This window comes from Colobus angolensis, unplaced genomic scaffold (genome assembly GCF_000951035.1).
Source record: "Colobus angolensis palliatus isolate OR3802 unplaced genomic scaffold, Cang.pa_1.0 Scaffold159, whole genome shotgun sequence".
In the NCBI taxonomy this organism is placed as follows: Eukaryota; Metazoa; Chordata; class Mammalia; order Primates; family Cercopithecidae; genus Colobus; species Colobus angolensis.
In genome coordinates, this window is record NW_012114699.1 from 6,298,769 (window position 1) to 6,313,977 (window position 15,209).

Consider the following 15,209-nt stretch of genomic DNA (forward strand, 5'->3'; position numbering starts at 1 on the left):
AGAAATGGCTCAACACGGCCAATTTCCACCTGCCCCCAGAGGTTTGGGATCAGTGCCAACCATCCTGGCCTGGGAAAGTAGGGTGCATAGGAAGCTTGAGGAAGGAGGAAGGGGAGAGTTGGAGACAGTGTCAGCCATTGAAAAGACCAAACAATTTAAGGCCCTTTTCCCTGGGAAGATTGATTCTTTAATCTCCCCTCTGATCAGATAGGGACAGTCCCGGCTGGTGCATGGTATGAATGGGACAGATCTTCAGGCCAACATCTTAAACACGGAAGATTTATTAAGGAAAAGAAAGAGAGCAGGGAGTATGAAAAAGCAGAAACTTAAAAAAAAAATCATTTCACACTAGAGATAAGAGATTTCCAGTTTGACCCTCCCCATCAGAAAGAGAAAGCTTCTCTGTCTGACCTAAGGGTCCTCAGGAGAACACTTGAGGTAAGGTGAGGGAGGAGAGAGATCCATCTGAGCCCAGGAGAGGAGATGGGCTGAGTACTTATTAAAATGGGGTTCATATGAGTGCCAGGTTACCTGGGAAAACCTAACAACTTACAAACTCTCCAGGTTTGGCTTTATAACTTCAAGAAAAAAAAAAAAAAAAAAACAGAGAGAACCAGAAGAAGAAGAAGACAGGAGAGGAATCTGAGTCAGTCTCTCCCCATCTCTTTTCCAATCTCTCTCTCTCTCTATCTTTCTCTCTCTCTCTCTCTCTCTCTCTCTCTCTCTCTCTCCTCCGAATGCTCAACTTAAATCCTGCTACAAGGAAAACAGGAAGACATGGAAAAAAGTCTGGGAGCAGCCAAATTTCATTAATTCCAATTAACTGGGAAGTATGAGATGGGAATTGATAAGGAGTCTTGATTATACACCACCTAGAAATAAATATATACCATCACTTGTAAAAGACCACTGATCAAATATTTCCAAGGGGAGGCCCTGATGAGCCTGCATTAATAACCAAGGCTCATTAGCAATTAATGGCATCCATCTGCTTCAAAACAATATCCAAATATAGAGCTTGTTCTCTTAAGTAAATATAATCCCTCTACCTTCCCGATCCTGTTCACACTATACTTCCTTGAAAGTCCTTTCTTCACAGTCCAGAATAAGATAAACTTCAGCCCAGAATGTAGTATAGATCAATGGAGAGTTTGGGAACTACCTCTCCAACCCAAGGGTGCCCTAGTTAATGGAAGTTTGGGGAGTAACAAGCAACCCCTTCCAACCCCCACCCCCACCCTACACACAAACATATTCTTGAAATGGAAGGGGGAAGGAGGAGGCAGGAAGTTTGCATTAGACACAGTTTAATCGCCTTCGAATAGATGAAAAGTTCTGGTTTACACTCCCCCCCGCGTAAGTCATCCAGACAGGACCCTGGCTTAGAAAGAGGAAAACACAGGTGCTCTAGGAAATATAGCCACATATAATACATAAATCTTCTTCCCTGAAATAGAGCAGGTCCTGAGCAGAGCTGACTGGGGGCCACAGCCCACCCCCAGGGTGAAGTGGCTCTGGAACTCTGCCGGTGGAAGTGCTGGAAGAGTGGGGCTTGGAGGAAGTCCCCAGTGTGGTTACCATAGCCAGAGGTGGGCCGAGGCCTTAGAGTGGGTTACCCAAGAGGGCAGCAGTGCTGGGCTTTCCCTCACTCAGCTGAGGCTTAATGGAAGAACTGGTTAGCATTTTTTTTTGAGGGTACATCAGGGGAGAGGAGAGGAGAGGAGAGCCTCTCTGTGCCTTGTTTTCCCATTTGTGCATTCAGGGCCTCTGCAGGCCTCACACAGGGAGTGTGAGGGGGGTAGTGTTTAAGTGAGCACTCGGGCTTCCTCAGAGGAAAACAAATGACCAAAGTGCAGACTTTTATTACTGCCATTCCTGCTCCTAATGGGAGCAAGAGTCAAAAGGAAAAACAAATTAAAAGGGGCTAATGAGAAAGGAGGAGAGATGAGACAGAGAGTGTGAAGGGCTATGCCGTTGGCATCTCATAAATTCTTACTGAGAATGGCACAGGTATTAAAAAAGTTTCTGGGTAGTCTACGAGAAATGTCAACTGCTATCTCTACTACAACTGCTTACATATATCTAACGGGAAAAGAGTGGGGCTTAGGTGTCAGAATGGACGGGAGACAAAGGAGAAGCTACACTAATAAATACAACAAGTGGAAGGTACCTGTCCCATTCCTAAAAGGATTTGTGGGCAATGCTGGCACTTGGTGGCCAGGAGAATCCTCTGACCCCACTCTCCCTCCTCTTCAATCCTGAAGACCCCAAGAACCCAGTTAGGATCCCCTGGCCAGAGGTCTCTGTGACTGCCTCTGGACTCGGGACATGCAGCAGCTTGGGAGGATTTGAGCCAGTCTCAAAAACTTTAGCCCCAGAATGAGACCAGTGACCCCAAGCAGGAGGGCTGGGATCTGGAGGGAAGAGAGGGGGTCCAAGGGGACCCTGTGGATGAGGCCATGGAGAACCAGTGCCAGGGTCCAAGAGACCCATTTGTCCAGTTATCAGAGGTGACTGACATCTTCTGCCACTGCCTTGAGTTCAGAAATTTAAAAAAGCTTGCAGCAATAAAATGCCAGTGTGCAACTGGGTGACTAAAGACCAAAGAAAAACAGTTAAAAGGGACAGCTTACTTGCTCTCTGTCTCAGGTTTATCTTCTCACCTGAAATCTCTCATAGCCCTAATTAAACACAAACAAAAGTCTCTTCCATAGATAGGCTACTTCTCAGCTTCAGCTGCTTCCTGTGGTGGCTCTGGGGGCTCTGGAGGTGGCATCTCTTCAGGAGTGCTGCTGTCCTCCGGCATCTCATTTGAGTTCAGGTGTTCTGTGGGGGCCTGAGAAGGAAAAGATATCAGATTCAACACAAAGCTGTCCCTCAAAATCCAAATGCAGATAAGCCTTAGACACTGAACTCTTCCTCTCAGCCCCCTGACCGTACTGATGCTACAGATATGCAGCCACTGACACCAAACTCAGAACCAACACCAGGCTATCATCTTCTCAGCACAACACAACTGAAGTTTATTTGAGTTCGATCCTTAACTGTCTGTTGGGGACAGATTTTTCTATTAGTATTAATAGTCATAATAATAGGGATCACAAATAATTACACAGGGATCACAAATAATTACACAGGTCCTCCCCACTTCAGAATAAGTGTCATAACATACTTATCTAACAAGGCCTGACCCAATGGTCCTCAACTGTGTTTCTGCCCGAACACACAGGTCACTCGAATAGTGATTCTGAACCAAAGAAGGCCAAGTGTCCAAATTTTCAGCTGGTCATATGTGGTTTGAAAATGTCCCCAAGTGATTCTAAAATACCACATTTCCCCACTTTGAACCAAGAATAACTAACCTAGATTGTTACAATTTGAGTCCAGACTCATTTAAAAAATAATATTAAAACTGACAACAATAATATATAAACATGGGTTGCTGTAGTTTAAAAGGAAATTCAAAATTTAGGAAAGGCAAAGTAGAGAACAATTATGTACCTTACAAAAAGCATTCACTTAAAAGTATGATTCTATTTTAAAACAAAGTTCAAACTACTAAAAATCTATTAGAACTAAAGAACAAGGGCCGAGCACGGTGGCTCACGCCTGTAATCCCAGCACTTTGGGAGGACAAGGCGGGTAGATCACTTGAGGTCAGGAGTTCAAGACCAGCCTGGTCAACATGGCGAAACCCGGTCTCTACTAAAAATACAAAAATTAGCCAGCGTGGTGGTGGGCACCTGTAATCCCAGCTACTTGGGAGGCTGAGGCAGGAGAATCACTGGAACCAAGGAGGTGGGGGTTGTAGTGTGCCAAGATGGCGCTGCCACACTCCAGCCTGGGCAACAGAGTGAAACTCCATCTCATAAAATAAAAACAAAAACAAACAAACAAAAAATAACTAATGAACAAGTTTGGCAAGGTTTTAGGATATAAGATCCATATATAAAAATCAATTGTATTTCTATACACTCCAAGTGAAAAATCCAAAAATGAAATTAGTAAAACAATTTCAGTTACAATAACATGAAAAATAATCAAATACTTATGAATAAATGTAACAAAAGTATAAAACTTACACTCTGAAACTACAAAATATTGTTGAAAGAAATCAAATCAAAACTAAATACAGTCCATGCAAATGGCTCAGAATATTTAATCTTGTTAAGATGGCAATATTTCCCCAAACTGATCTATAGATTCAACGAAATCCCCATCAAAATTCCAGCTGGCTTCTTTTTATAAACAACAAGTTGATCCTAAGATTCATATGGAAATTTAAGGCACCCAGAAGAGCCAAAACAATCATGAAAAAGAAGTATAAAGTTGGAGGACTAACATTTCCTGATTTCAAAACTTACTACAATGCTAAAGTAATCAAGACAGCGTGGTACTAGCATAAGAACAGACATATTGAGCAATACAATAGAACTGAAAGTCCAGAAACGAACTCTCACATTCTAGATTTTCAACAAGGGTGCCAAGACAAGTCTATAGGAAAAGAACAGTCTTTTCAACAAACGGTGCAGAGACAACTGGATAGCTACAAGCAAAAGAAAGAATGTGGACCCTCTACCTCACACCATATGCAAAAATTAACTCAAAATGGATCAAAAACCTAAAAGTGAGAGCTAAAACTATACAACTCTAACAAGAAAACGGGGGCATAAATCTTCATGACTTTGGATTACACAACAGTTTCTTAGATATGACACCAAAGAGTACAAACAACAAAAGAAAAAAATAGACAAACTGGACTTCATCAAAATTTTAAAATTTTGTGCTCCAAAGGACACTATCAAGAAAATGAAAGATAACCCACAGAATAGGAGAAAATATTTGCAAGTTATATATCTGGTAAGGGACTTGCACACAGATTACATAAAGAACTGTTACAACTCAACAAAAAAGACAAACAATCCAATTAAAAAATAGACAAAAGCTCTGAACAACAGCCACTTCTCCAACGAGCATATAAAAATGGCCAATAAGCACATGAAAAGATATTCGGCATCATTAGTCATCAGGGAAATGCAAATCAAAACCACAATGAGATACTACTTCACACTCACTAAGATGGCTAGAAAAATGTCAGATAATAAGTGTTGCCAAGGATGTAGAGAAACTGGAACCCTCAGACACTGCTAGTAGGGGTATAAAATGGTGCAGCCACTTTGGAAAACAGTTCAGCAGTACCTTAAAGGTTAAACATAGAGCTACCATATGACCTAGCTATTCTACTCCCAGGTGTATAGCCAAGAGAAATGAAAATATATTTCCATGCAAAAATTGGTAAACAAATGTTCATAACAGCATCACTCATAATAATCGAAAGGTGGAAACAATCCAAATGTCCATCAACTGATGAATGGATAAATGAAATGTGGTATATCCATATAATGGAATATCATCTGGCCATACAAAAGAACGAAGTACAGCTACATAGTACAACATGGACAAACCTCGAAAACATGCTAAGTAAAAGAAGCCAATCACAAAAGACCACATACTGTATGATTTCATTTACATGAAATACCCAGAAGAGAGAAATCTATACTAAAAGGAAGTAGATTAGTGGTTGCCTAGAGGTGTGGCTGGGGAAGTTGAGGGGAAAGGGAGAGTAACTACCAATGGGTACAGGATTTCTTAGGGTGGAAGGGTAACGAAAATGCTCTAAAATTGATTGTTATAATGATTGTACAACTCTGTGAGTATTCTAGATCAGCGAATCATACATTTTAAATAGGGATCAGCTGGGCACGGTGGCTCACGCCTGTAATCCCAGCACTTTGGGAGGCCGAGGTGGGCAGATCACCTGAGTCAGAAGTTCGAGACCAGCCTGACCAACATGGAGAAACCCTGTCTCTACTAAAAAATACAAAATTAGCTGGGCATGGTGGCACATGCTGTAATCCCAACTACTCAGGAGGCTGAGGCAGGAGAATTGCTTGAACCCAGGAGGCGGAGGTTGCAGTGAGCTGAAATCGCGCCACTGCACTCCAGCCTGGGCAACAGAGTGAGACTCCGTCTCAAAAAAAAAAGGGGGGGGATCTATGGTATGTGAATCATATCTCAATAAAGCTCTTATTTAAAAAAGAAAGCTCAGCCGGGCATGGTGGCTCACGCCTGTAATCTCAACACTTTGGGAGGCTGAGGCAGGAGCATCACGAGGTCAAGAGATGGAGACCATCCTGGCCAGGATGGTGAAACCCTGTCTCTACTGAAAATACAAAAATTAGCCAGGCACGGTGGCGGGCACCTGTAATCCCAGCTACTCAGAGGCTGAGGCAGAGAACTGCTTGAACCTGGAGGCGGAGGTTGCAGTGAGCCGAGATCACACCACTGCACTCCAGCCTGGGTAACAGAGTGAAACTCTATCTCAAAAAAAAAAAAAAAGCTCAAGTAATTTTTTTTTTGGAAAGTACCTTACATACTTTAAAGATACACTTATATATCTTAAATAGGACAGCTGGGAGAGTTTCCACAACATCTGCATATTCCAGTTAGGAAGCCCCCTTCTATCAAGGTAACCACATCACTAACTCTAATACAATCCCCTGACCTCTATCTTTGCCCCTATAGCATTTTATGCTTTCCTCATCAAGGCACTTTTCACAATGTTGAGCAATGGCCTGTTTACTTATTTCTTGCCCCCACTAGACAATGAGCTCCTTGAGAGCAGGGACGTCGTTTGCCTCATTCATTGGTATATCCCTGGCAGCTAGTACAGTGGCTGGCACAGAGTCACTCAATATACACCAAAGAAATGACTAAATCTTAATCTACATCAAGGGCACAAAGATCTGAAGGCAATGTCAGGGCAGGTGTAGAGGCAGGGAAGCTGGGGTGATCAGAATACAATATTGCCTAATTATATTTCCAAGCTGTAAATTGGCCTCCACCCTCTCTATCATAGACCCAGCCTTAAGTCAGGAACACTTACTGGGTTTTGTGGCAAGAGGCTACTACTGGTCTCTTGAGTACTGGGAGGTCGACTTCCACTTTCCTCCAGTGGCAAAATACCCCTTCGATCCAGCACACTGAAGGAGATAAAAGAGTTAACAAAGAACTGGGCATTCAGTCCTCCACCCACCCAGCCTACTGAATTTTGCTGCATAGACTGGAAAATATAAACCTGTCCTTTGGCGATCTAGCCTGAACACAGCACACGCCTCTTATCTCCCATTCACTTTTTCTTCCACAAACCAGGAAATGTCACATTAACCAGGGAACAAACAAATGAAATAAGAATGAAAGATCATCCCTCCAAAACAACCAGTCCATGGTCTGTGGTCCATATAGACATGGTACCAAGTGGCAAGCCCTGGGAAGACCTATTTGACACCAAGAGGCCACATTCAGAAAAACACATCAGACCAGGTAACAGGACCAGGTTGAGCTGCTCATCCCAAGAGTCCCAGGACTTTTGAGTGCCCTGAGTACCTGGGGGGCAAGGGGCCACACAGCACTTCACAGCAGTTCTTCACAATGTTGCCATGGCTGTAGGGATTCTGGACGCGATTCTTCCCTGTCCATGATCCTTTGATCTGCAAGATAAAAGCCAAGGCTGACATTAAAAATAATGTTAAAAAGAACAAATAATAATAATAAAATTTTTAAGAAACACAAAAAAGAAAAAAATAATAATAATGTTGAAGAAACACATGCAGCATGGGATAATAAAAAAGTTCTGGAAATGGATGGTGGCAATGGTTGCACAACAATGTGATGCCACTGAACTGTACATTTAGGATGTGAGGGCGATCTGGCTACAACATCTGTCTCCCCATTGATCGCCAGGGTTGAAAGACATTTAATATAGCACACTTTATATTACGTATATTTTATCACAATAAAAAAGAAATACATACACAGCCATGAAAAAAGCTGACAATAGAGTGAAAAAAGCAGATAACTGAATGATATATATTATTTTTATTTAAAAGTACATAATATAAACACAAATAAACATGGAAACAAGTCTAGACAAGTCTAGAATATATAAATCATACTACTAACAAAGGTGATGTCTAAGAAGTAAAGTAAGAGGAACTTACTTTTTCTTTTTTGCTCATTTGTATTTTCTGATTTTCTACAGTGAATGTAGATTAATTGGTACCTTTTTTTTTTTTTTTGAGACAGAGTCTCATTTTGTCGTCCTGGCTGGAGTGCATTGGCAACCTCCACCTCCAGGGTTCAAGCGATTCTCCTGCCTCAGCCTCCCGAGTAGCTGGGACTATAGGTGCGCACTACCACACCCGGCTAATTTTTGTGTTTTTAGTATTTTTTTTTAACCATGTTGGCCAGGCTGGTCTTGAACTCCTGACCTCAGGTGATCTGCCCACCTCAGCCTCCCAAAGTGCTTGGATTACAGGCATCAGCCACCACGTCCAGCCTAATTGGTAACTTTTTATATAGCAAGGATTCATCCAGCGCAACTGCCCCTCTCCATGCCAAAGAGAGGCACCTGCTAGCCTTTAAGGACCTGTGAACAGTTAAAGGCTATATACCCACCCAACTTTTCAACCTCTTCTTCCTAATGCTCCACAAGCATTCAACTCCAAACAAAGCCCTCTGCTTTCTCTTCCACACATCTGACTTAACCATCTCGCACACCACGTTTCTGCCTGCCTCAACCTCCCAGGCCTGGAGACTCTAGCAAGTAGTTCTTTAGCAAGTAGCAAGAGGATAGGCTTTGGGAAGAAGAATATGTGGTGAGGAGAAGAGAAAGTTGACTCACGTCTTCATTGGTTGTCTGGTTGAGAGCCACGAGGAAAGTGTGAAATCCAGTCAGTCCCACAACGGACCAGAGTGTAAAGAAGCAAATGAGAACTTCTAGAACAGTGAGGTGTGGTTAAGGAATATTGAAGAACTCAACATCAGGAGACTTGATGCCTCCACCCATATTCAGGGCACCAGTCACACCATCTTTACCTCCTGGAACGTATATCACAAAGTCATGTTTCCATATATCTAACAGCAGATGAATTCTGAACTTACTGGATAGATCCCTTATGAAAGAATTTCTAGCATATCTAGGATATTTAAGGGTTTGCCTATTTATTCATCATTGACTCTTGGAAGGGGATGTGTGGGAGGGGCCAGAGCTAAACAATGTTGGCCATCACTGCCAATGGAAATTCTGTCAAAAAACAAAATTCATGTAATCCTGGCACTTTGGGAGGCCGAAGTGGGCGGATCACGAGGTCAGGAGTTCAAAAACAGCCTGGCCAACATGGTGAAACCCTGTCTCTACTAAAAATACAAAAAATTAGCCAGGCGTGGTGGCAGGCACCTGTAGTCCCAGCTACTCGGGAGGCTGAGGCAGGAGAATTGCTTGAACCCAGGAGGCGAGCTGGGGTGACAGTGCGAGACTCTGTCTCAAAAAAAAAAAAAAAAAGATTCATAAATGAAGAACTAGTGAGGGAAAAGAAAGAGGATGTGATTTATAGAAATCTCATCTGAACCCCCTTTGCAGAAATGCAGCCACCGTTCTGAGCAGGGGGTGAAGGAAAGAACTCCCTTTTAGTCCCGGTCATCTTCCATTCTGGTTGCTACCACTAAGACTATTTTTTTTTTTAATTATTTTAGACCTTGGCACTCTCTGATGTCTGAAAAACTAGATAGTGGGAGAACTGTGGGGAGAAAGCATGCTGGAAAGTAGCTTAAGAAGGCTTTAGAGGGACATACTGCCAGGGGAGGATATGTTCCAGGAGTTTCTTTCAACGTCTCCAAGAAGCCAATTTTCAAAGATTCTGTAAAATTGGGAGGAGGAGGAGAGAGAAAAATTAGTGACTTCAGTCAAAACTACACACTATCCTAGTGCCTACTCACTTCCTTCCCTCCCTTTCCCATGTTACACACTGGCAAGAGCTAAGCTCTCACTCAGGCAAGGGTGAAGAGCTTCATCTCCTAGCTGGTAGTCTCATGACTAAAGAGTTCACATTTCCAGTGCAGGACCAGGTCCTGGACTAGAGAGGTGGGTAGAAACCAAGCAGCAGGATCCCTTCCCTTTTCCCTAGCCCCCAACTATGGACATGTTAGGGGGATATTAACAGATAAAAGAAATCAGAAATACCCAAGAAAAATCCTCTCTCCTTGCCAATACGTGTCCCTCCCTTGCTCAAAATCCAGCTCAGAACTCTTCTCTTTCCAGGAAGCTGTCTTAAGACCACTCCCTTAACTCCACATCACATCAGCCCTTAGACTGGGGTGTGTGTGTGTGTGTGTGTGTGTGTGGGTGGGTGTGTGTGCATGTTTGTGCACATGCACACATGTGGATGTGCTTTCTATCTCCCAAAATAGACCGTGAGCTACCAAAAGACATTTCTCAGGCAAAACCCTTTTCTACCCCTTAGCACAAGGCAAGTTTTACAAGGCAGAAGAAGAGAGGATTTTCTGAGACAAAATACATCCCCAACCTTTGGGATTACCTCAGAAATGCCCCAGTACTCTGGATACAGACCAGTAATTATGGCCCCAGGCCCCAGCAGTTGGTCAGGGAAAAGGCCAACACACTGAGTAATACTCATTGATGTGCACTGAGGTTTGCAACCCTGCTCAAGAGCAGATAACAGTGCTCATTTCTAACCTGTCCTAAGGTACTTTTCACAATGGTACCACCAGGAAACCCAAACACCCTCTAAGCTGCCCTTAACTCTTCCCCCACCCCGCCCCACTCCAACAACGGACACTGCCCTGCATACTCACTGAGGGCCACATAGACGATGTTGAAGGCGAAGACATAGATTGTGAGGAGGGAGAGAGAAAGGATGAAGAGGTAGAAGTAGCGGTAGTTCCTCTTTCCAACACAATTACCCACCCAGGGGCAGTGATGGTCGAAGCGCTCTGTGGGAGAAAGAGAGAGTCCAATGCCAAAAGACTCCAGAACAAAAATCAACCCCGCCATCCACATAATATCTAATTCAAAGACCTCCAGGATCATTGTCTATTTCAGTTGTAAAAAATGCAGGGTTTTATTTGTTTACTTTTTCAAAATGTTTTCATAACCATCTCATTTGATCTTCACAATTTCCCTGCAACTTGAGCAAAAGGAGATACTCTTTTCCCCACTTTACAGATGAAGAAACAAAGGCATGGAGAGGTTAAGTGATCTGCCTCACTTTGCTCATTAAAAGCAGAGACACTGCTTGTCCAAATAAAATCTTAAACGGTGGGCCTGCTAAGTTCAAGAAGAATAAACAGGTGAAAATAGCCAAGGAAAAATGTAAACTACAATATTTAAAACGGTATGGCATTGCTCCATGGAATGGAAAGAGCCCAGAAACAGATCTTAGAATAGATAAGATTTTGTTGTCTAATAAACTCAGCATCACAAAATCAGGTGAAAGAAAGTATTATTCCATAAACAATTATGTGACAATTGGCTATTTGGTGCAAAATAAGGATCAATTTCTTTTTTTTCTTCATACTACTTGTCATAGTAAATTCCAGATGAATTAAAGAGCTAAATGTAAAAACAAAGCAAATCCATAAAATAACTATAAGGAATAAATGTTTATTTGTCCGCTATATGCAGAAGGACTTTCTAAGCATAAAAGTACTGGAAGAAAACAGATGACAAGGAAAAATAGATTTGACTCCATAAACTTTAAAAAAATATTTTGTGGTTTTGATTTGCATTTCTTTGGCAATCAATGATGTCATTATTACACATTGCATGCCTGTATCAAAACTTCTCATGTACACCATAAATATATATACCTACTAAATACCAACAATAAATTAAAAATTTTTAAAATATTTTGTGTGTGTTAAAATTACCATAAAGAAAATTAAAGAGAAAAAAACCAATGGCAATCTATGTAAAGTTGTACCTGACTATATGAAAAGTTCTTAGAAATCAATAGGAAAATACAAATACTTCATCAAGAAAATAATAGTCAAAAGTTACTTGAAATTTGCTAAGAGAGTAATCTTAAGTGTCCTCACCACACACGCACATACACACACAATGACCACACACGCACATACACACACAATGACAACTGTGTGGTGATGAATATGTTCATTTGATTGTGGTAAGCATTACAGGCAGATACCAAAATCCACCCATACTCAAGTCACTCAGCTGCCCTGCAGAACCCACGGATAAGAAAAGTTGCCCCTCGTGTACACAGGTTTTGCATCTTGTGGATACTGTACATTTGAACCTTGAACAACTCAGGTTTGAACTGCGTGCATCCACTTCTACGTGGATTTGTTTCAATAAATACAGTTGGTCCTCCATATCAATAGGTTCTGCATCCACAACTAAAACCAGATCAAAAATACAGTATTCACAAAATATGAAACCCCTGGATACGGATACAGAGGGCTGACTTTTCATATCCATGGGTTCCACAGGGCCACTGCAGGACTTGAGAATGCATGGGGTTTGGTATCCAAGGGCAATTCCTGAAACCAATACCCCAAGGATACTTAGGGACGACTGTATTTTGGATCCGCATTTGGTTGCAGATGAGGAACCCACCGATACTGTATTTACTGAAAAAAAACTCCTCATTATTAAGTGGGCCCGTGCAGTTCAAAACTGCATTGTTCAAGGGTCAACTGTACATAAAACAAAAACAAAAAACAAAAAGGAAATAGGGCAAAAACTAATAAATACCATAAAACCTATATTTAACATTTTTCCTATTCACCAATAATTCAGTGTAATACTAGTAAAACAGTAACATATTTTATGCCTATCAAAATAAGAACATAAATAATAAAATTCAGTGCTAGTGAGAATAAGGTAAAATGGACACTCTAACATACTACTTGTGGGAGCATAAAACGAAAGAACCTTTCCAGAAAGTAATTTGGCAGTACGTATCAAGAGCCTTCATAAAGCTTGTACCCCTTTGGCAGAATAAATCCATTTTCAGTAATTTCTCTTAAGTAAATAGAAATGCACACAGAAATTTTAAGTTCAAATTTTTATTTTTATTTATTTATTTTTGAGACGGACTTTCACTCTTGTCATCCAGGCTGGAGTGCAATGGTGTGATCTCGGCTCACTGCAACCTCCACCTCTCAGGTTCAAGCCTCATTAGCCTCCCGAGTAGCTGGGATTACAGGTGCCCGCCACCACACCCTGCTAATTTTTGTATTTTTAGTAGAGACAGGGTTTCTCCATGTTAGCCAGGCTGGTCTCAAACTCCTGACCTCAGGTAATCCGTCCGCCTCAGCCTCCCAAAGTGCTAGGATTACAGGCGTGAGCCACGGCACCCAGCTGAAGTTCAAAGTTTTAAATTAAATTTTGTATTGTTTGGGAGGCCCAGGCTGGGGAATCACAAGGTCAAGAGTTTGAAACCAGCCTGGCCAACATGGTGAAACCCCATCTCTACCAAAAAATGCAAAAATTCGTGGGTCGTGGTGGTGCATGCCTGTAATCCCAGCTAATCAGGAGGCTGAGGTGGGGGGATCACTTGAGCTCAGGAGGCAGAGGTTGCAGTGAGCTGAAATCACGCCACTGCACTCCAGCCTGGGTAACAGAGTGAGACCTTGTTTTAAAAAAAAAAATCTATTATGGTAAAATATACATAACATACAATTTGCCATTTTAACCATTTTAAGAGTACAATTCAGTGGCATTAATTACATTCATAATGTTGTGGAACCATAACTATTATCTATTTCCAAAACCCTTTCATTACTCCAAACAGAAACTCTGCACCCATTAAGCAGTAACTCTCCATTTTCCCCTTCCCCTATCCCCTAGCAATCTCTAACATTCTGTCTCTATGAATTTGCCTATTCTAGATATCTCATATAAGCGGAACCATACAATATTTGTCCTTTTGTGTGTTTTTTTTCCCACATAGCATGTTTTCAAGGTTCATCCACATTGTATCAGTACTGTATTCCTTTTTATGACTGGATAATATTTCATTGTATGTATATACCACATTTTGTTTAGCCATTCATCTGTTGATAGACACTTGGGTTGGTTCCACCTTTCGGCTACTGTGAATAATGATGCTATGAACACTGGCATACAAGTAGGTTTTGAGTCCTTGTTGTCAATTCTTTTGGCTATTGTTATGGAATGAACTGTTCCCCCACTCCCCAGTTCCATATGTTGAAGCCCTAACCCCCAATGTGGCTGCACTTGGAGGCAGAACCTTTAAGGAGGTAACTAAAGTTAAATGCGGTCATCCAGGTGGGGCCCTAATCCAATGGGACTGGGGTCCTTGTAAGGAGAGGATGAGACACCAGTAGTGTGTGAGCACAGAGGAAAGGTCACATGAGGACACAGCAAGAAGGCAGCCACCTGCAAGTCAGGGGGAGAGGCCTCACCAGAAACCATCCCTTCTCGCACCTCTATCTTCGACTTCCAGCCTCCAGAATTGTGAGAGAATAATTCCCATTGTTTGAGCCAGCCAGTCTGACGTATTTTGTTATGGTAACCCAAGCAGACTAATATAGGTATACACCCAGGAGTGGAATTGCTGGGTCATGTGGTAATTCTATGTTTATCTTTTTGAGGAACCACCAAACTTTTCCATAGTAGTTGCATGATTTTACATTCTCACCAGAAATGTATGAAGGTTCCAATTGTTCCATATCCTTATGTTTAATAATTACGATTGCAGTGTTATAACAATGAATAAAGTAGAAGAATGAATAATGTCTAATGACAGAAGACTGCCTAAATAAACTTGAATAGAACCATATGATGGATTATGCAGTCATTAAAATAATATATTAAAGAAACATTTTTTAAAGATGCAGAAAAATACTCAGGATAGAATGTTAAATGACAAAAGCAGGATTAAAAACTATCATGTTACAGTCCAATTTTGCAGAAACACTAGAAGGAAATAGAGTAAAATGGAGAGTGAATTTAGGATTAAGTTTTATTTATACTTTCTGTACTTCCCATATTTTCCACAATGAACATGTGTTATTTTGATGAACAAAAGGTTACAAAAGAATAAAATACATCAATTTGGGCCAGTGCAGTGGCTCACACTTGTAATCCCAGCACTTTGGGAGGCCAAGGAGGGCGGATCACGAGGTCAGGAGATCGAGACCATCCTGGCTAACACGGTGAACCATCTTGGGCGGGCGAGCAAGTCTCTGTCCAACTAAGAAAAAAAAAAAAAAAAAAAAAAAGGGAAAAAAAAAAGCCACGCTGGGCGGAGCAGCTCACACCTGTAATCCCAGCACTTTGGGAGGCCGAGGTGGGTGGATCA

At 41.7% G+C, this 15,209-nt stretch overlaps 1 protein-coding gene across 1 annotated transcript in view; it reads right to left on the bottom strand.

Moving 5' to 3' along the window:
* Positions 1–1,290: 1,290 nt before the first annotated feature.
* Positions 1,291–15,209, bottom strand: part of ZDHHC9 (zinc finger, DHHC-type containing 9) — a 38,756-nt gene continuing 24,837 nt past the window's right edge. The window contains exons 6-11 of the mRNA XM_011936973.1: positions 10,714–10,851; positions 9,710–9,758; positions 8,744–8,846; positions 7,447–7,550; positions 6,947–7,043; positions 1,291–2,836 (exon numbers count right to left, since the gene is read on the bottom strand). Coding sequence (XP_011792363.1) covers positions 2,720–2,836; positions 6,947–7,043; positions 7,447–7,550; positions 8,744–8,846; positions 9,710–9,758; positions 10,714–10,851 — 608 coding nt within the window. The 3' untranslated portion in view covers positions 1,291–2,719. The remainder of the gene's footprint in view (positions 2,837–6,946; positions 7,044–7,446; positions 7,551–8,743; positions 8,847–9,709; positions 9,759–10,713; positions 10,852–15,209) is intronic.